The following is a 21,943-nucleotide window of genomic DNA, read 5'->3' on the forward strand; positions in this document are numbered from 1 at the left end:
ATCAATGAAAAATGGCAGAGATATACATTTATAAATAAAGAAAATTCCAAAAAGAGAAAAACCATAGATCGAACACCCACAAGCTGTGCATTGATCTGTTGCTTCTCACTACAATTTACACTGCTTTTTAGCATAATTACTAGTATGCAACTCCATAGTCCACTTAATGTACACAAGGACATTTGTATACATTTTAAACAAAGTGCATAAGCTGTAAGGGATCGTCTCTTTTCAGGGGGGTCACTCACAGATATCTTCGCAGACACGATTATAATGTCCGAACTCTTGCTTTATTTCAGACACTTTAGCAAAGCACAGGTTAAGAAGTCGCAGCTTCAACTTATCACGTGTGACATCCACACAAAATAACAAACGCTTGCCCGGCTAGGCTCTAACTAAACACCTAAGCGTATCCCTGACTCACCTAGAGGCCCTGTTCACACATGGAACACAAATCCGGCTTTCCTCAGCCATTCAGTCCAGCAACCTCTAGGCTGTGACACTTCAATACCTTTTGGGGGATTGTGGCCCAGTAGTCCTCGTGATCCTTGTTTCACAGGCGTCACCGCGTCCCCCAAAGTTCAGGATATCGCCTACCCTCGTGGCCCCTCAGCCCACCCGGCTGAGACCACTCACACAGAGCCTCACCAGGACTCTGCTTCACCAGACACTACTCCTCCTAACAGTCTGGACTGGGCTCTTATCCCAGACTCATTGTTCCACCTGGTGCGGCCTCTGACCTGCTGATTGACAGCGAAGAAATTTAAACTCCTGCCATATCTCTCCCCTAGCAGCCGTGAGGCCTGTCACTGCCTCACAAAGCCCACTCACCACGTCAAGGTTGCCTCTTTCAAGTGGGACCAACTAATCTGGCGCAGCAATGTTTTTTCTCTTCTTGGAATTTTATTAATGCCTTGCCTAACTTTCATGGTATCAGCACTCCTCCCATTCGGTCCAGGTGTTTAATTAGCAAAAGATAGCATATAGGTTGAAGGATATTTGGTCTCAGTTTAAGCTCTGAGACTACATGCACAGGGGAGTCCTAGACACCGGTTCACATTGTGCAGTACTGTGGCTGCTGTGGCCTTGATGCTGTGCCTGTGGGTTGCTGGGGCCAGCAGTGGTGCAGTTGGGCTGCTGGGACTTGCCGCTTGTGGGCACTGTGTTTTGGCGGCAGTGGTTGCCACGTGGTGCTGCGCCAAATTAGAGTAGGTCCCACTCAAAAGAGGCAACCTTGACGTGGTGAGTGGGCTTATGCACTTTGATCAAAATGTATATAAGTTACCTTGTGTACATTAAGTGGACTATGGCTTCTATACTAGTAATTATGCTGAAAAGCAACAGATCAATGCACAGCTTGTGGACGTGCGAGCCATGTTTTTTCTCTTGTTGGAATTTTCTAGTCATTTATAAATGTATATCTCTGCCATTTTTCATTCATTAGGGACAGCATGATGCTAATGTCTGTAAAGCGCTGTGGGATATAGTAGTGCTATATAAGTACTTAAAAAAGAAATAACCGTGGATCCCAGACATTTGCTGAAGTGACAAACCCCTTTAACCCCTTCAACCCCAGGCCAGTTTTCACCTTCCTGCCCAGGCCATTTTTTGCAAATCTGACATGTGTCATTATGTGGTGATAACTTTAAAACGCTTTTACTTATACAGGCCATTCTGAGATTGTTTTCTCGTCACATATTGTACTTCATGACAGTGGTAAAAAGAAGTGTAAAAAAAAACAAAAAATAAAAAACTCATAATATCAAATTTTACCCAAATTTTTTTAAAAAATTAGCAAATTTTTAAATTTCAATTGCTCTACTTTTATAATAGATAGTAATACCTTCAAAAATAGTAATTACTTTACATTCCCCATATGTCTACTTCAGGTTTGGATCATTTTGAAAATTACATTTTATTTTTTGGGGACGTTAGAAGGCTTAGAAGTATGGAAGCAAATCTTGAAATTTTTCGGAACATTTTCGACACCCACATTTTAAGGGCCAGTTCAGGTCTGAAGTCACTGTGAGGCTTACATAATAGAAACCACCCAAAAATGACCCCATTTTAGAAACGACACCCCTCAAGGTATACAAAACTGATTTTACAAACTTTCTTAACCCTTTAGGTGTTCCACAAGAATTGATGGAAAATGGAGATGAAATTTCAGAATTTCCCTTTTTTGGCAGATTTTACATTTTAATCCATTTTTTCCAGTAGCAAAGCAAGGGTTAACAGCCAAATAAAACGTAATATTTATTACCCTGATTCTGCGGTTTACAGAAGCACCCGACATGTGATCGTAAACTGCTGTACGAGCACACGGCAGGGGGCAGAAAGAAAGGAACGCCATATGGTTTTAGAAAGGCAAATTTAGCTGAACTGGTTTTTAGATGCCATGTCCCATTTGAAGCCCCCCTGATGCACCCCAACAATAGAAACTCAAGAAAGTGACCACATTTTGGAAACTACGGGATAAGGTGCCAGTTTTATTGGTACTATTTTGGGGGTACATATGATTTTTTTATTGCTCTATATAAAGTTTTTTTGTTAGGCAAGGTAACAAAAAAATGGATGTTTTGGCACATTTTTTTTTTTTACAGCGTTTACCTGAGGGATTAGGTCATGTGACTTTTATAGAGCAGATCGTTACGCACGTGGCAATACCTAATATGTCTACTTTTTCTTATTTAGTTTTACACAATAATAGCATTTTTTTAAATCGAAATAATGATATTTTAGTGTCTGTCAGAGCCATAGCTTTTTTATTTTTTGACCGATTCTCTCAGGTAGGGTCTCATTTTTTGTGGGATGAGGTGACGGTCTTATTGGCTGTTTACGGTGTTCACCTAAGTGGTTAGGTCATGTGATATTTTTATAGAGCTGTTTGTTACGGACGTGGCGATACCTAATATGTAAATTTCTTTTTATGCATTTCACTTTAGCACAATAATAGCAGTTTTGAAATAAAAAAAATTATGTTTTAGTGTCTCCATGTTCTGAGCGCTATAGTTTTTTTTTATTTAGGGGCTCATTTTTTGCAGGTTGAGGTGACTGTTTTATTGATACCATTTTGAGGGGCATACGACTTTTTGATCGCTTGGTGTTGCACTTTTTGTGATGTAAAGTGACAAAAATCGCATATTTTTTTACACTTTTTTTTTTATGGTGTATATCAGACAGGGTGGATCATGTGATATTTATAGAGCCGGCGATACCTAAATATATGTTTTTTTTTTTCATTATAAAATAAAGGGAAAGGGGCGTTTTTATCTTTTTTACTTTATTAAAAACACTTTTTTTTACTTTATTTATGACATTCACTTTTGGGGGTCTGATCCCCTCTGCAATGCATCTGTATTGTAATGCATTGCCTGTTAGTGTATGACACCGAGTCATACACTAACAGGTTGCCTAGGAGACCTCCTCGGCTCCCATAGAAGGCAGTTCCTAATGTCGTGCAAGGCATTGGGCAGCCTCTGCACGGCATCGGGCTGCCTTGTGCCGCATCGGGTCCCCGCCACAGCAGCGCGGGGACTCTATGCAATCGTTCATTTGACACAAACCTCTTCTATGTCGCGGTCAGCGGCATAGAAGGGCTTAATCCGCCGGCATCTGCTTTTACAGTGATGCCGGCGGATACAGCAGGGGCCTGGCTACCACGGACTGCCGGGCCCCTGCAGTGATCGCGCGCACCGCTCCGGTGCCCACGCGATCACTATGACGTACTATTCCTTCAAATTGCTGGAACTCAGTGGTTCCCATGACGAGTGGTTCCAACTGGTTACCTCCCCTCTGTACCCTTACTGAAGGCTAATAGCAATTATTCATAACTTGTAGTAGAAATAATAGAGGAATGGGACAACATACAGACATAAGAATAGATGCTCCAGAATGGTTACTACATTTGGAATGCATGAAGCTAATAAAACAGACATGTCAGGAGCGGTGAAAGGTCCTCTAAGTTTTCTCCATAAAACTATTTCAATCTGCTCATCTCCTGCTCTATAACATGCTGCCTGCAGATTGCACTGCACTTTTTGGCGACATGTTTTTAGGAAGTCCCAGTTCTCAGTCGACACCATCTTGCCCACTTTATGTGTAGCTGCTGAAAGGTTCATTGGCCCTCCATGAAATTGGACCTTGTGTATGAGTTTGGGGAAAGGATGGTTACAGTCTCTACAAAGCCAACATGAAATAAACCAACCTAAAATTGTGTGTGACTGGAGTCCTGATGGCTGAGCGGTAATAAAGCAAGATGGTGTTGAAAGCAGGTATACGATTGGTGCCAAATGCTGTAGTGGCTTTTCCTGGGACAGCCTTACTGCCCTCTATTCTAATGCAGGCACTCGTCGATTCTCATTAGTCAACGCTGGCCATGGCTCCTTCATGTGTCTTACATTTATTCAAAGCTGAATATAACAGATGCACTACAAACAGGAAACCATCCAGACTCTGGAGGGATGATTATTCTTAACGTTGGATTAGGACAGCCTGACCTGGTGGGCAATTATTGGGAAGGAAGCGTTCCTTCCCAATAATTGCCTGCTTTTCAGTGGAAGTGATCACCTCTGCTTTATCGGAACTAGTGATGGCTACTGCAGTTTGCTTGGCCTCATACAGATTCAATGTTTCTGGGCAGCAGATCGCTGTTCATATACTGCGATTTCCTGCAGGATTTAGCCATTGGTCCTGCTGCAACGACTTGGTAAGTGAAGTGTAGCTTGCTATGGCTACTGCGTAAGTGGAGGGCTGCAAGGGGGAACGTGACGCAATTTAAGTACTGCAGAATGCTGATATTTCCTAGGGGAATTCGAGTCCGACTACTGGAGCTGCAAAGCCAATATCAAACATTCTCAACTTCAGTTTGGACCTGACCCAAAACCATTGTTTCTGGCTGCAAACCTTTGGCCATATGTGATTTAGAGCTAGATGAATCACATGCATGGTCTACCAGATGTCACCCAACATGTGATTTACTGCAAGTAGAAATGAATGAGAGGTCCTCTGCAGAAAATTTATTTTGTCATCAGTCTCAGTTACAGCTGACAATAATGTGACATCTCAACACAATCAGTACCAGTTTAGAACTGCTGTACGGTCTACAGAAAGGTTAGTCTTGCCTGGTACAAAGCATGTTAAAGTTCCTGCTTAGTAAAAAGTCAGACATCCTGAGAAATAAGCTTGTGCTAGACCATGGAAAAATAAAAAATATCTATCTAAAATCACGCAAGACAACACATTAAAATATATTACAGGATATGCTACAAGAGCTATGGCCGAGTTCAGCCTTGAACCCATGTAAATGGAAGCAGCTGCCTCTTCATGTAAGACTGATCTAGAACTTCTAGGTGTTATGGTCTGTAACAAAATCTAGGTGGTAAAATCTTATGCAATATTCCATGACCATCATGAAAGTATCAATAGTTACATACATCAGAGACATTAAGTAATTTTAGCAATGCTATGAATCAAGTATTTAAGATGGTCCTGGGCAACTTGCAATGCAAAATCATAGAAAGGGGTTGTCCACCTTAGGAGTCCTTTCGTGCTCGCCGTGTCCCACCTCCTTCGGTCTGCTGCCGGTAAACTTCCTGTTTGATGAAGATCACATGGGCAGTGCAGTCAATGACTGGTTGTGGCAGTGACGTGTCCCCCATATGTCACATCAACGGGACAGAAGGAGACGGAACCCAGCAGCAGGAATCAGGCAAACCTGTTTCCCTCCGGCAATTTAGGGGAAAGAAGGGGTGTGAAGCTGAAAGCCCCCCACCCGAAGGCGGACAACCTGTTTAACAGGTATTTAAAACCTTTAATATTCCCGATATTAAAGCTGCTTTGCGGGGAAATGTAAATAACCTCTGTAAGCAATAAATAAGTGACTATACAATCGTACTATCATCTGCCTTAACCCAGCATTCATCCACCTACTTATTTTAAATAGTTTTCAATTTACAATTAAAACTTAACGTATCAAGAAAAAAAATAAAACATTAACCCCTCTGGGTGCAATCTGATGAACGAAAAACCAGAGACCACAATTTGGCAATAATTAAAATATAGCTAACAAAAATAAAAATAAAAATCTTAAGACCTGCATCGAACCATTGAAAGAATGAAACGAAACCGCACATAAGCTATATACTGAATAAACTAAAGATTCAGTTCAACACTGAGAACATAGGTCTCCCAAAAAGTAGAATTCAAGCTGTGTTACCCGTGTATACAGTATAATATAATAAGACCAAGATCATGACCAGAGCAAATTTCAAGTTTTTCTTTTTTTTTTCCCATCTAGGTTTTCAGGACACAGATGGTCCAGTCATGAAAAACAACCCATGAGGATTAATCCCCCGGCTCAGAAGCGTGGAAACAAAATACAGGTCGTAGATTCTCATCTGTCTCCGCTATCAAAGAAAGTCAACAACAGCTTTTACCGGCTCCTGAACCCTACAGGAGGCATCGATTCCAAAACCGTTCCAAACGGCGTCATATCAAGCGTGCAAGGTGCTTCCGACTGAAACGTTTAAAAACAAAAAATAATCATTTTCGGTCCATTGGCTTGCATGTTATGCATGTAAACAAAGCTTGTCACCAGTCTTAGAGGTCTAAAGGCTTGGTAGCCGGCAGGAAGGTAACTCGTGCTATTGGGTTCTTTGGTGATCCTCTGTAGCGACTATGCTGCCTACCAGACAGGATGCGTACTGCGTTAGGATTGGGTGTAGTAGCAGAAAGATCAGACTTCTTGCCGGAAGTCCGGGATAAACCCTGATTGGTTAGATCCTCCAGCACGGTTTTCGGTGGGTTTGCGGGGCGATTGAGAGAGTGGGGTATATTCTTTACAGACTGCTTAGGAATCCTGAAGTGTCCTCGAAAGGAATAGATAGATGAACGATCTATGGAGGATTCCCGACTGCTGCTATTGGTTAGAAACACTTCAGAGGACAACGACCCATCAAAGCTAACCGCTTTCACCATTGGGGAGCCAGCGGGATTTTCGTTCCAACCATTGTCCACTTGTCTTTTTACTCCAGACATGGAATTTATGCGGCGAACAGACTTGCGCACAGGTGTCCGCTCAAATTGTATGGGAGACTTCAGTTTCTGGCCAACACTGTGATCGTTTAGGCAGAGTTTATTGAAGTGCTGGATGTGGTCAGACACCCTGCTGGTCCTACGTTGAGGCCTAGGAAGGGGATCATGAGCGGCCTGAATCCTAGCTGGGATGGACACCACCTTTTGCTGCCTAGGCTCTGATGCCACCAGTGTGCCATGTGCAGCATCACTAGTAACTGGACACACTGGCTTACCTAAATCACCATTTTCATTCATGCCGCTTTCCTCTTTATGCTGTGCAAATACTTGGTCATTGACACAGTCAGTTTCCTCCACAATCTTCAGTACAACCTCAGAAGCCTTCGCTTCTGCCAGGTCCACTAAGCCAGTGCCTTGTGGACTTGATTCCTTTTCTTCCATATGCAACTCTTCTTCAGATGCGCGTTCATCATTGTCAGCACTATGCTTGCTGTCTAAGTGGCAATCCTGAACGACTGCATTAGGAAGAGGAGCAGACACAGGAGGAGGACTGGCTTCCACATTTGCAGACTTGGAACATTCAACAACCATGTGAAGGTCGCTCCCGGATTCTGTAAACGCCTTGGTGATCCTCTGTACAGTGCTGTGGACTTGACTGTCTCCTTCCTCACAGAGGGAGGAATTCTGATGCTCCTCAGAGCAAGCTACCAGAGATATCAGCGGTTTAGGCATGACCGGGGGTTTCCCAGTTACAACAACAGGCTCAGAGCAGCAGTTTTCAGCATAGAGGTAACCACCTTTAGGAGTCTCCTCGTCACAAAACTCACTAACAGGATGGGGGCCAGTCCAGCACAGGCGGTGACTAGAGTGATCAGATTTCTTGGGGGTTAATAAGTTTTCTTCCGATTTGCTTATTTTTTTTGAGCCTGGGAACAATCAGAAAGAAGAGTGCTATTAAGTGTTGTGGAGAAAAAAAATATACAAAATTTTACTTTTCACCAATGACACATTTAAACTGTTAAAAACTATTCATAATGCAACTGTCCTGGATTGGCAGTGTCCTCATAGGGGAATCTAGGACAGATGAGGACATGTGTCAGGGGCTTCTGCAGCAGCTCCTTTGTAACGTCACTTTGCCGTGCTGCATTTGCAGTCACTTTTCTTTAATGCAACATAATTTATTTTAGATTATTGGCAAACCCTCTGAAGAGTAAAACCCCACCTAAGCTTGCAGGAAAGTCTAACGGCCCTTTTACACTGCTCAATTAAGCAGATGATTGTCAGGAAGGAAGTGTTCCTTCTCAACAATCTCCTGCATTTACAGGCAACGACCTCCTCTACAGGACAGGGAGGAGCGATAGCTAATGGCATCGCTCGTCCCTATAGAGACTAATTGTTTGCCGGCAGCAGAGACTGTTTAGACAGCACCCAATAATTTAGGTGTCCGCACCAACGATTCTATTATCTGAAAAGTGGGTTTTGTTCATTTAGTTTAGGAGCACAGACATGTTATGTCGTATTGTGAACATGCTAGAGAATACCGCAGAACTACACGTTCCATACAGCTGAAAAGCCACAGGAGAGGACGAAACCTATAGTGCCCCATATAAACCGGGGTATCGGAAAACTGACTGGTCGCAGCTTTAACTTTATGACGGCAGGTCATTTCAGAGTTTTCTACTGGTACATAAAGACTTACATTTTCATTGTCCTTTTGCGGACTACTCCATCATCAGGTTCACGACCATTCCCACTTGTTTACTGCTGACCCCAAACCTGGATGGAGGAGCCTGGCTCTTACCTGTACTTACAAATGGACTGTCCACTGGGGAAGAAACCACATCCGTCTTGCTTCCAGAAACATTAAATTCTATTGAGTTTGCAAGTCTCCAGCCAATGTTTTGGGACCGAATACTGGAAGGAAATCCAGTGCTCTGGGAGGATTAAATAAAGAGCAGTTTTATAAATCTGTCCAGTCAGAAAAGACCTGGTCAGTGACATGTAATAAAAGACAGCAGTCACTCTATAGTAGGTACAGGTTAAACACCCAAATAGGAGTATGATCGTCAGTTCTTATTACTAGTCATATACTGGGTGGCGTATGCCCTACAAAGAAATACATGTTCTAGAGGACCTGTCACCTCTCCTGACAGCTCTGTTTTAGTGACTGCTTGCATTCCCCATGTACACTACGGAAAAATTAAGAAGAAAAAAACAAAAAAAAAACCAACAAAAAAAAACAAAACAGGAAAACTTAAAGGGTTTCTACTAGGGATCGACCGATATTGATTTTTTAGGGCCGATACCGATAATTTGTCAACTTTCAGGCCGATAATTTATACCGATATTCTGGGTATTTTTATTTTTGAGGAAAAAAAAATTTTTCCTACACAAATCTGCTGAAAATTAATGTTTATTGTTAACGTGTATTATTTAATTTTTTTTGAAAATCTTTCATTTATACTTAATATTTTTGTGGGCTTTTTTTTTTACTAACTATTAGCCCCCTTAGGGACTAGAACCCTTGTCCTATTCACCCTGATAGATCTCTATCAGGGTGAATAAGACCTCACACTGTCCCTGCTGCTCTGTGCTTTGTGCACACAGCAGCATGGAGCTTATCATGGCAGCCAGGGCTTCAATAGCGTCCTGGCTGCCATGGTAACCGATCGGAGCCCCAGGCTTACACTGCTGGGGCTCCGATTGGAGGAGCAGGGGAGAGGGGATCCTGTGGCCACTGCCACCAATGATTAATACGGGGGGGGGGGGGGGGGGGGTGGGCGCACTGCGCCACCAATGTTTTTACTATTGGGATAGGGGTGGGGGGGGCGCACTGCGCCACCAATGAACATAAGTCTCTCATTCATATACAGGAGGCGGGAGCTGGCTGCAGAATCACATAGCCGGCTCCCGACCCCTATGAACGGTAGCTGCGATCCGCGGCACCTAAGGGGTTAACTACCGCGGACCACAGCTGCCGTTCATAGAGGTCGGGAGCCGGCTATGTGATTCTGCAGCCAGCTCCCGCCTCCTGTATATGAATGAATATAAGACTCATCTTCATTGGTGGCGCAGCGGCCACAGCCCCTCCCCTCCTCTTGTCTTCTCTCCTGTCATTGGCGGCAGCGGCAGCAGCACAGGGGGAGGAGACACTGCTTCCTTCTCCCCTGTGCTGCGGAGGGAACACAGAACGCGCTGAGAGCAGCGCGTTCTGTGTTCCCAATACGTTATCGGAATATTGGCAAAATAGATGCCGATAACGTTCAAAATCCTCAATATCAGCCGATAATATCGGCCAAACCAATAATCGGTCGATCCCTAGTTTCTACCACCTCATTTTGACCTAATTAGCTCTCAGACACTAGCGATCTGCTAGTGTCTGCTCTACCTAACAATGCTATTCTCAGACCTGTGTGTGGATCAGTTTCACTAAAAAACAAACTTTTATTAATATGCTAATGAGCCTCTAGGTGCTATGGGGGCGTCTTTTCAGCACCTAGAGGCTCCGTCTACTCACATTGTATGCCGCCCCGCTCGTCCGTTAAGCCGCCCATCTCCTCTTGAATGCCATCCTCCATCTGAGCCAGTGGACGAATTCTCGCGCCTGTATTCGGCGCAGGTGCAGTGAATGTCTGACCGCTCCCTGCACAGACATCTCCACTGCGCCTGCGCCGATGACCGAGATGTCTGTGCAGGCAGCGGTCAGACATTCACTGCACCTGCGCCGAATAAAGACGCGCACAGCGCAGGCGCGAGAATTCGTCCACTGGCTCAGATGGCATTCAAGAGGAGTTGGGCGGGCGGCATACAATGTGAGTAGACCGAGCCTCTAGGTGCTGAAAAGACGCCCCCATAGCACCTAGAGGCTCATTAGCATATTAATAAAAGTTTGTTTTTTAGTGAAACTGATCCACACACAGGTCTGAGAATAGCATTGTTAGGTAGAGCAGACACTAGCAGATCGCTAGTGTCTGAGAGCTAATTAGGTCAAAATGAGGTGGTAGAAACCCTTTAATTCTGAGATTAACAAAGAATAAGCTGCTAGTAGTGCTTGGTCAAAGATCACACAACCAAGGTGGTGCACCCTTTATTTTAGGTTCTGCAGCAGGGAACTGACTCACATTAATGGCTACACCAGAGTTCACAGTAGGGCTGGAGAGCTACTAGATCCTCTGAAGAGCGCAGTGTGTGGGCGGCCAATATGTTGTTGGAACACCATGTCTACTGAGTCAAAAAAGGCAGTAGAACTGGTTCCATAATGTCCTGGACATACCGAAGGCTGGTCAATGTTCCCTCCACAAATACCAGACGAGAACGGCTATAGCAAGGATGAATGGCCAACCTGCGGTTCTCCAGCTGTTGTAAAACTACAACTCCCACCTTGCCCTGCTGTAGGCTGATAGCTGTTGGCAGTCTGGGCATGCTGGGAGTTTTAGTTTTGCAACAGCTGGAGAGCCGCAGGTTGGCCAGCCCTGGGCTATAGTAACTAGGGATGAGCGAATAGACTTCAGATGCTTCATCTTAAGTTGATTCGCATAAAACTTTGTTTTAATAAATGTACGGAGTGGGCGCTCCATACAGCATTAGAATGTATTGGCTCTGATGAGCTGAAGTTATAACTTCGCGTTATTACTCATTTCTACTGTAAAAAACCTTTGTATCGAATGCTGGTTCGGTTCCAATTGCTCGATATAAAAGGTTTTTTACAGTAGAAATTAATTTCAGAAGTTATACAATGTCTCGCAAGACTTCGCGAAGAGATAACTTCAGCTGATTGGAGCCAATACATTCTTATTAAAACAAAGTTTTATGCAAATCTACTTTGGATGAAGCATCAGAAGTAGATTCGCTCTTCCCTAGCTTTTCTCGTCTGGCATTTGTGGAGGGAACATTGACCAGCCTTCGGTATGTCCAGGATATTATGGAATTATGGAACCATTTCCAACACCTTTTTTGACTCAGTAGACATGGTGTTCCAACAACATAATGGCCGCCCACACACTGCGCTCTTCAGAGTATCTAGAAGCTCCCCAAACAAGCTCGATCATCAGATCTCTCCATCAGGAATATCTGGAACTGGATGGGGAGGTGGATCTCTCAACTACCTTGACTGAACTGCAGCTCCAAGGTGAAAGTGCTTGGAATGACATAAAACAAGAGGATATCCAGCATCTGTATGACAGTTACCAGTGGCAGCCTCTATCACAGCAAGGGGAGATGCCACCCTGTATTAGGCTAGGGCTACACGGCGCCATGTGTCACACAAATTCTTGTCACCGAAAAGTCGCACGACACTTTATATAATGAGTCAATGGTGTTGCACTGCAACACACTGACTGACGTGACCGCTGCAAAAAAATCCATCCAAGTTGGATTTTTGTGCGACTGTCATGTCACAGTGCAACACCGCTGTCATTACAAAAAATGTCACTTAATGTAGCCCTAGCCTTAATGTGACTCTGCGTCAACATATACACAAAATTAAGGGAGCAGCACCTTGGCTTTGTGATCATTGACCAAGAACCACTAGCAGTTGGTCATTCTCAGCTCAATTGCATTAAGTGTTCCCGGTGTTCTTTTTCTGGTAGTGTAATGTGAAGATGCTCCAGAATTATAACTGTGCATTTGTTATTCCAAGACCCTTCCTGCTGCCCTCACATAAGTATGTGCTGCCCAACCCGAGAGCAGGGCTGGACAAGCAGAAAGGGTCTTGGACTACCTATGCACGGCATGCATCAAGTAGTCCGAGTAGTGGTTGCAACCATCTGGGATAACATTAGAGGTGTCTGAGAATTGCCAGATCTGCAGCTGAAAAAGAGGCCACTATTTAAGTAGCTGTTTGTTCCCCAGGTAATGCGATCTTTTTTCTTTTCTGGAACCCGAGGGTCACGTTAAAGAGATAATTTCAGAGACATTTAAGGCACATCCAATGCCATAAACCTCTTATAGATTTAGGTCCCACATTGAGAATAGCCCCCCCAGTCTAATGAGGGAACTGCCGACTGCCACATCCAGACGTGGAATCAATGCAGAGGTGTCTGCCTCTACCCTTATTCTCTACTTAGATGATAGAGCCTCGGGACCCCTGTTCTGGGCATAGGTGGGGCCCTAGAGGTAAAATCTGCATCTATAAGACAGTGTTCTAGATCCTGTAGATGTGCAGGAATACCCCTTCAATACAACAGGCTATTAGAAACAAGATACAGCATTAGGTTTTCCACGTAGACTTACCACATCTTTACTACTTTTTCCTAGACTGAATCGTAGACGAAGCGACCGGCGCACCATCTCTGTCCGACTTATTTTAGGAGAGAAGCAGCCCGTTTTTCCCGACTCCACTCTGGCAGAAATGTTGGGAATAACATAAAACAAAAATTAATAAAATGTTTGGTCTGGAAAGGCTAGAAAATAGTAGGAGACCGCACAGCTTTAAGACGATTTACCTCTGCACTTTTCTGTTTTCTCGTCTTTTGCTGCGCCTTAAATTGCTAGTTGATGGCGAGAAAGAGGATTCTGATCCTTCAAAATATACACAAGGGCTTTCATCAGCCAGATCTAAACAGAAGGGGGAAAAAATGTCAAAGTCCACTGAAAGCTTGTGCTAAATGCAAAAGAGAATAATGGTGCAGATGACCAAAGCAACTAAGCAGTGCGCTGCTTCCATCTCCAAACGGCCTATAGAAAACGGCAGCTGGAAAACCGGTTGGTCGTTGTGGGCAGCGTAATTCCATTCCATCATATCAAAGCTACAAGCACATCCCCCAATGCCTTTCAAACTAGGAGGTGGGTATCACTGAGGAGGCAACAACCATATACTGATACCAGGCAGTGTGGAGAGATGCGTTCATATGCCGACAGCTCTTGCTGCATTTGAGAGAGAAAAATTTAATTAAATTGGGCGATACTCTTTGGCATTGATCTCCACCACTGCTCACTGTAACCAATAAACTGCAGCTCCTGCCCAGTAGGCAATAAAACAAAGCTAAGAATGGGCCTACAATATAAAATACATCTATTCTGAATGCATAACTTCTGGATATATAGCTATGATTTCATCAGTTCATGTGATCCTCACAAGTATCATGTGACCTGGCTTTCAGTTAATTGGCTAACAGGTGAAAAGTAGTGCATTGAGGAGATAGAACATGTACACTATATACCATCAGAACCTGATCTGTAGGTTTTCTTTCAACATTCAATCACCTAGAGACAGGCAGCCATTTTAAATCACCTAGAGACAAGCAGCCATGTAAATTACACATGGTAATGTAGTTACTTTAATAACCACAATAAAATCACGATTCCAACACTAGTCCTATTTACTTATCACATGAACGTGACCTGTGTGCTGCCCCAGCACAAGTATGTCATGTATATCAGGGAGTATATGATGTGAAGAGTGCCAAATGACTGACGCCATGTTTCATTTCGGCCATGGATACATTACACAGGACTGATACATGAGCTATGTCATTCTACCCTTACTATGTAGGGGTCAACTGCCTGGTAGAAGAAAAGGTATTATGTGGAATTTTAAATGCATTTATATTAGAAAATTGTATGATTTCCAATTACATAAACAAAATCAATTTTAAGAAAATGTAATACCCCTTTAACTGCAAATAAATAATTGACAATTGTGGTCAATGTAGCCCATAGGAATTTCACTCCTCCCATGTTTTAACCCCTTAACGCATTTTCATTTTTAGCTATTGCCATTCCCCGTCAGTGCAGCCGGAATGAAACCGCCGGCACCTGCCGTGTATGGAGAGGGCTCACTGCAGAGGCCCGCTCCATACAACCGTGGGCGCATAACGCCATATATGTATGGCATTATGGGTTAACTTACACTGGTTTTACTGTGAACACGGATGAAGCCATTAGCCACAGCTATCGAATCCCAATTTATGTTTGTATAAAATAAAAAAAATTTTTACCACAGGCTGGCGTTGAACCTCCACCGAAAAGACTGCTTGGCAGCAATTCAGACGACAGGTTCTGCTTAATGGATTTCCTCTTCTTAGTAGAGATCCCCTGCGCCGAGTCTAAAGGCAGTTTTCTTTTGGCACTTGGTGTTAGAATTAATGGAGTTACCATGGAACTCAGAACTGCAAGGAACAGAACACACGGGTCTACAAATATGTAATATGAAAGGCAGGGAACATCTGCACATTACAGAAACGTTAGACATTAGCTATATGTTAGAAGCCGGCCATAATCTGGGTCATTTGGAAAATGGTTAGAAAGAAAAAGCAAATTCTATGCAAGAAGTTCAAGCTGTAGGCAAAATGTGCTCATACTAACCGCCATGCAAAACTCTAAAAGGTTTCATATACATAAAGGTATACGGCCACATGGTTACACCTGATGCACATGCGGTATGGAAATGTATCCGAAACCTTAACAATGCAAGCAGCCACCATCTTACTGGTTCCCCCCAGTTACCTACCCGTCCTGTCTGTCTGAGGAGTAGAGGAAGGTGTTCTATTAGTTTTAAGTTTATTCAATGCTCCACTAACAAAATCTGAAATGCAAGATATAAACTAAGTATTCTTCCATTACTGCTGATGCTGCATTTTCTCACAAACAGAGATCATATACTAAAGAAGAATCTCCATGTATCTACAGTATATGCACGCACGCTGAGGCACGCTGTTTGACTACTGTGGGAATTGTGGAGACAGCGGGGCACTGACAGGTAGGTTGCAACTCTGGCCACATGGTGTGGCACATACCGTGGGTTATTCCTATCTCGGCCATGCACATTTAGGGAGAAGAGATTGTTTTGGCAAACCCTCCTCCTGGGCTGACCAGCAAAGGGAAGCATACTTTCCTGCTTCCCAATTCTGGCTCCTTCCTTCAGGTACCTGGATGTAAACCTCCGGTTTGATACCGCTGCAGCCAATCGGTGGTTGCAGCAGTGACCTGGTCCCTTTGCGTCATGTTAAATGGTCGCGTGACGCAAAACGGGCAGGTCACCGCTGCAGCCAGTGATGAGCTGCAGCGGCGTCAGACTGGAAGTTTGCATTCAGGGACCTGAGAGGAGTAGCAAAGGTCGGAGAGGGAGAAGCAAGTGTCAGGAGGCAGGCGATTATGCTTTGCAGGTCTCCCCAGGAGGACGGCAGTCTTGATAAATGTTCCCCACTGTATTGACTTCTCAGCCTTTGAACACAATGGTATATTCAAATGATGGAAAAATCAAGGCACAGATAATCCCCATTTGTGTCTGGAAAACATCACAAGAAGAGACATGTCCTTCCTTGATGCAGTTTTGAAATCCGTGCGGTGGGGGCTTCCGCATTATAGGCAGCATGGATTCACTATGACGAGTGAGCAATGGATCGTGGAATACCCATCAAAACCCACCATATGAACATACCCTAAACATTCGTATTCAACAGCAACAAACTAATGTCTTTTAAAAGGTGTGCATGTGAGACAGTGTGTATGAGAAACTTGTAGGACTTTCCATTTATATGGCTACTAAAGGGGTTGTCCAGCCTAGGAGCCATAAAACCCTGTGGTCACAAGGTGTGCCCAGTAAAAACCACTCACTTGTGTGCAGTCCAGGAACTGCTGCCCCATTCTCTGGCACTGGCTTGGTCCTTGACTGCTGTGGCCAACACTGGCCTCAGCAGCCACATGTGCTTCAACAGCACGTCACTAGCAGGTTGCAGTGGTCTCAGGGCCCAGGCACTTCTTGTCTGGCCAGAAACGTGGAAGCAACACTGGAAAGGTGGGACTGTAGATTGGTGACTGAGGATTTATTTTTTTGGGTTATTGCAGCGTGCCGCCCCACCACTGGGGTTGTCAGCTCCTAGGGGGCAAACTCTAAGCTAAGGGTCCATTCACACGTCCGCAATTTGGTTCTGCATTTTGCGGAACGGAATTGTGGACCCATTCATTTCTATGGGGCAGCACGACATGCTGCCCGGATCCGCACTTCCGGGTCTGCAATTCCATTCCCGAAAAAAATAGAACATGTCCCATTCTCGTCCACAATTGCGGACAAGAATAAGCATTTTCTATTAAGTGACGGAGATGTGCGGTTCGCAAAATGCGGAACGCACATCGCCGATGTCCGCGTTTTGCGGATCCGCAAAACACACACAGACGTGTGAATGGACCCTAAACAGCACTTTTTCAATGCTACTTTTCATATTAAAAATAAAAGGCAGCGGTTTTAAATGAATGAAGTTTTGCATCATCTGCACTACAGAGAGGAATGCACTGAGGTCAGAATGAGATTGACAGTCACACAATATCATACAACGCACTAGGAATATATTTGCATTGGAACTTTGCAGCCTACGCAGATACTAATTAGAGAATAATTGGTATGCTTAAAGGGATTCTGTCACCTCGTTTTAGGTTATAAAGATGCGGACATGCACGGCTAGATCGCCGCTAGCATGTCCGCAATATACCGGTCCTATAGAGCTGTGTGCTTTTATTGTGTTTAATTTTTTTTTTAGAGATATGTAAATGAGCCTGGTAAGGTGCCCAAGGGGCTGTACTAACCTTACTGGTGCCCAGCACTGCCAGCGTCTTCCGAATCTCCTCCTTTCTTCACAGTCAGATCGCCGTAATCTCGCAATGCGCGAGCTCGTGCATGCGCAGTTCCTTCCCTGAGGCTGATGCCAGCACAGGGAAGGAACACTATACTGGCACCGCTCATGCGCGAGCTTGCGCATCGCGAGATTACGGCAATCTAACTGTGAAGAAAGGAGGAGATTCGGAGGACGCAGGCGGTGCTGGGCACCAGGAAGGTTAGTACAGCCCCTTGGGCACCTTACAAGGCTCATTTACATATCTATAAAATCATATATTGCGGACATGCTAGCGGCGATCTAGCCGTGCATGTCTGCAGCTCTATAACCGAAAACGAGGTGACAGAATCCCTTTAAGTGCTGGCAGTAGGCTTTAGCAATATATGTATGGGTGCAAAATATTTGCAAATAACATCAAACCAATCCTGAAAAATGCTAGCAAAAACTACAGATTCGTGATAAAACAGACAATACACAACATAAGCAGATACATTTTAGACACAAACTGTATAATTATTAGCCCTTTTCATGGGATACAACATCCATTCTGCAAAGATTACCTCCAACACTCCTCCGTCTCCTTTTCTTCCTCTCTCCAGAAGACTCTACATCTTCTTCAGATGCCTCATGACCGGGAGTATCAGCCCCAACATCCACTCCCAGCATGCCTGGAATCTTTTCAAGAAGGAAATCAGGCACACAACCTGGAAAATACAGGATCCAAGTGATGAAGGAACTACTGCGAATACACCAGCCCTGTACAAGGCTGTCAACTATCAGGGCACAAAATATCAAACCAGATGACACACAAGGACAAGGAGGCATCTACCCCTGTGCAGTGCTGCCAGCCGAGGTGACCCACAACACAGAAGCCATGCGGATTGGTTCACCAATTTACACTGGGCTAATACACAGGGCAATGACCGGGGAAGTCACTAGTGCCCAATCATTGCTGAATGCGACAGTGAGCAATCACCCCCTATATATGGGGATGACGATCGCTACTGCAATTGTTCATCCCCATGAAAAATTTTGTGGAACGGGTGTGGACCCATTCATGTCAGTAGGGTTGCAAAAGACGTACCGTAGTTTCGTTCTGCGGCCCCGCAAATAATATAGAGCATGTCCTTTTTTTACTGCAAAACACGTACAGTCATCTGAATGAAGCCTTTGTCCGTAGATAGAGATTAGTGAATTTCATATTTTGTAACTCGTTCACGCTTCAACTGGCGGTAAAAGCAGAATTGTGTTATGCATTCCGTTACCACGGACCATAACGCAATTCTATAACTGAATGTCTTTAGAGGCATTTCGTTATTCATTTCGTCAGTGTTAGAGATGGCAGCAGGAGTTTGTACATGGCACATATGGCCATATAAAGGGCTCACCCCTGTCACGGCCTGCTATTGGCTGCAGCCCCCCACCCCACATACAATGCTGTCTAGACACCTTTTTCTGGGAGGTCATTATCACCTACTGACTCCAATTAGGATAATGGAATCAACACCTCTGACCCCATGCTGGGTATAATTACCAGATGTTGATTCAGTTACATATTTATTCCCAGAGAATTCTTGTACAGTCACTCAGAAATGAGAAAGCTCGTTGGAAGAACGAGTGAAACGTTTTCAAGAAATCTACAGTACGTCCAGTTGCCTTGATTTATGCTTTACAGATATGCACTGTTTACATCCAGCGGTGCATGGGCATGGTCCCATGCACCGCTCCAGCAGTGAGGTACTACTTCAGACCACTCTGGAGTGGTGTACATGCCCATGCACCGCTGGATGTAAACAGTGCATAGACTGGAAAATGGAGAAACTGGAGCAGCGTGGAACAGGCGAGTATGAATCTTCCATTTCAGAGGGCAGGCTGAAGGCAGTTGCTTAAAGGGGTTATCGGATATCTAAAAAAATACCCCTATGCCCGGGCCCCTTGTATGGATTATACTTACCTGCTCCCCGGAACCGCATCGCTCCGGATCCCTGCATGGCCTCCGCTGCATCTCCCGGGGAGGGTGGGGGGCTGCAGCCAATAGCAGGCCGTGACAGGGGTGAGCCCTTTATATGACCATATGTGCCATGTACAACCTCCTGCTGCCATCTCTAACACTGACGAAATGAAAAAACGAAATGCCTCTAAAGACATTCAGTTATAGAATTGCGTTATGGTCCGTGGTAACGGAATGCATAACGCAATACTGCTTTTACCACCAAATGATGCGTGAACGAGTTACAAAATATGAAATTCACTAATCTCTATCTACGGACAAAGGCTTCATTCAGATGACTGTACGTGTTTTGCAGTCAAAAAAAGGACATGCTCTATATTATTTGCGGGGCCGCAGAACGGAACTACGGTACGTCTTTTGCATCCCTACTGACGTGAATGGGTCCACACCCGTTCCACAAAATTGCGTACATACGGCCGTCTGAATGAGCCCAAACAGTGAATATTCATGGGGGATGATCAATTGCAGTAGCGATGGTCCCGTGCACCGCTCCAGCAGTGAGGTACTACTTCTGACCACACGAGCAGTGTACATGACCATTCCCAAGCAGTGCAGGAACCAGAAAATAGAGAGAGTGGATCGGCGTGAAGCAGGCGAGTATGAATCTTCCATTTCAAGAGGCAGGCTGTGGGTGCTTGCTTAAAAATATTACCGGAAAACCTCTTACAAAACGGCAGTTTTAATAAATTTCCTCCACAGACTTCTATAATTCTTACCAATATCTGCAGGGTGATCTATCAGAGTTTTCACAATTGCTGCCTGAATACGAAGCTTCTTTTCAGTGCTGGGTGATATCTTCTCGCCGTCACCCGAATGTAATAGGTTAGGAGCAAATATCACCGCCAGGTTGTTACTGTCCATTCTATTTGAGTCACATCTGCAGGGGAGGAAATCACAGTTATTACTAAACGGGAAAAAAACTGGCTCCACTGGGGACAGCGATGGACGCCAACTTCTGTACAGCTCTGAGAAATATGTTGGTGCTATATAAGGAGCAATAAAATATTTTAAAAAATTTTGTAAGTGCTGTGTAAGCACATGTAATAAGGAGGCATATGCATGCATAGAGCTAAGAAATGAGGATCATTCTAAATAAAAGTGGTACAATACCTACTATAAATAAGTCAATGGAAGCTCTTAGCGCACATATTTGATCAAACGTGTATCGGGCCCATCTACCAGGCGTCAAGGTGGCTTCCGCAGATGGGTCCCTTACACTAGTATACTGCCTCTCTTTGGACTTACCTAAGCCTACAATATTCAGAGCAGTGTAGGAACCAGCTACATAAGTACTCTGTTCAGAAGTGCGTGTTTAGTCTAAAAAAGGCGCTATCCTCAATTAATACTACAAGAAAATTTTGACTAAAACCTTCATAATCACATATTATATATATATATATAATAAAATCCAAGCGCTCCACCTCACACACACCCTCAGATATTTACAGCCTCACGAATGGGCCGCCCCTTCATTATTAACCTTTACTCACCTCATAGATACAGAATGCAGAAAGCTGCAGAAGTATCTCAGAATGGATAATGTCAGGTCAGACATCAGGCAGGAGATAAGCATGGTGGCTGAAGTCCTTTCCTCGTCACTTCCCAAATTTTGGGCCTTGATCAATGCGTCCTGGAGATCCGCAGGCAGTATAGGATCTGGTAGCTCCCTGAAAAACTGCTTTAGGATGCTAGCGACATCACAAGGAGGAGCTTCTGAGAGACCGTCCTCTCCGTTTTCCAGTTTTGTCTATAAAAAGCCACATAAGAAGATATTACATGTTTTACTGGTTAAAGGGGGATCGGTCCCTATCCCACTGTTTGCAGACAGACACATCTGTGGTTCACCTGATTAAAACACTCTTTCTTTTGTTGATCCGAGGCTCCAATCCAGTTATGATACTATGCTAATTAGGTCTTTGGTGCAATGAAGGCACCCCCATTGCTCTTGTTGCATCCAAACTCCACTCATTTGTGGCCAGACCCCGTTTGGCTGCTTTGTCACCGACTACCACAATTAATCAAAGCAGCCAGGCAGGGGGCCGGTCCCAGTAATGCAACAAGAGCAACTGTGAAGCCCTCGTTACACCAAAGGCCTACAATATGGACAATCACAATACATTAGTGTCTTGGATTACCGGCAGCTTTCTCTACATGATGAATCCTATTTGCGGAGGTAAGACAAGCTCTTTATAGGGAATGTGTCATCAGAAAATGACCTATAGCTTAAATCAGGTTTTTATGTTAGACTTTATAAGAATGTGGTGATTTATTTGTCTATATAGGGGGGGGGGGGGGAATGCTGCAGTTTTAATCCTGTCCAGACTGCCTATCTTTTGAGAGCAGCCCC

General features: G+C 44.3%; 1 protein-coding gene across 2 annotated transcripts in view; it reads right to left on the bottom strand.

The window, feature by feature from the left end:
- Positions 1-5,012: 5,012 nt before the first annotated feature.
- The window catches only part of ARHGAP11A (Rho GTPase activating protein 11A), a 36,322-nt gene continuing 19,391 nt past the window's right edge, over positions 5,013-21,943 (bottom strand). Inside the window, exons 4-12 of one of the 2 annotated variants that reach the window (XM_040411764.1) lie at positions 21,087-21,343; positions 20,313-20,473; positions 18,146-18,289; positions 15,485-15,559; positions 14,973-15,143; positions 13,479-13,590; positions 13,267-13,375; positions 8,837-8,969; positions 5,013-7,961 (exon numbers count right to left, since the gene is read on the bottom strand). In XM_040411764.1, coding sequence (XP_040267698.1) covers positions 6,601-7,961; positions 8,837-8,969; positions 13,267-13,375; positions 13,479-13,590; positions 14,973-15,143; positions 15,485-15,559; positions 18,146-18,289; positions 20,313-20,473; positions 21,087-21,343 — 2,523 coding nt within the window. In that variant the 3' untranslated portion in view covers positions 5,013-6,600. The remainder of the gene's footprint in view (positions 7,962-8,836; positions 8,970-13,266; positions 13,376-13,478; positions 13,591-14,972; positions 15,144-15,484; positions 15,560-18,145; positions 18,290-20,312; positions 20,474-21,086; positions 21,344-21,943) is intronic. The other variant, XM_040411765.1, reaches the window with a different exon arrangement.

Source organism: Bufo bufo, chromosome 11 (assembly GCF_905171765.1).
Source record: "Bufo bufo chromosome 11, aBufBuf1.1, whole genome shotgun sequence".
Lineage (NCBI taxonomy): Eukaryota > Metazoa > Chordata > Amphibia > Anura > Bufonidae > Bufo > Bufo bufo.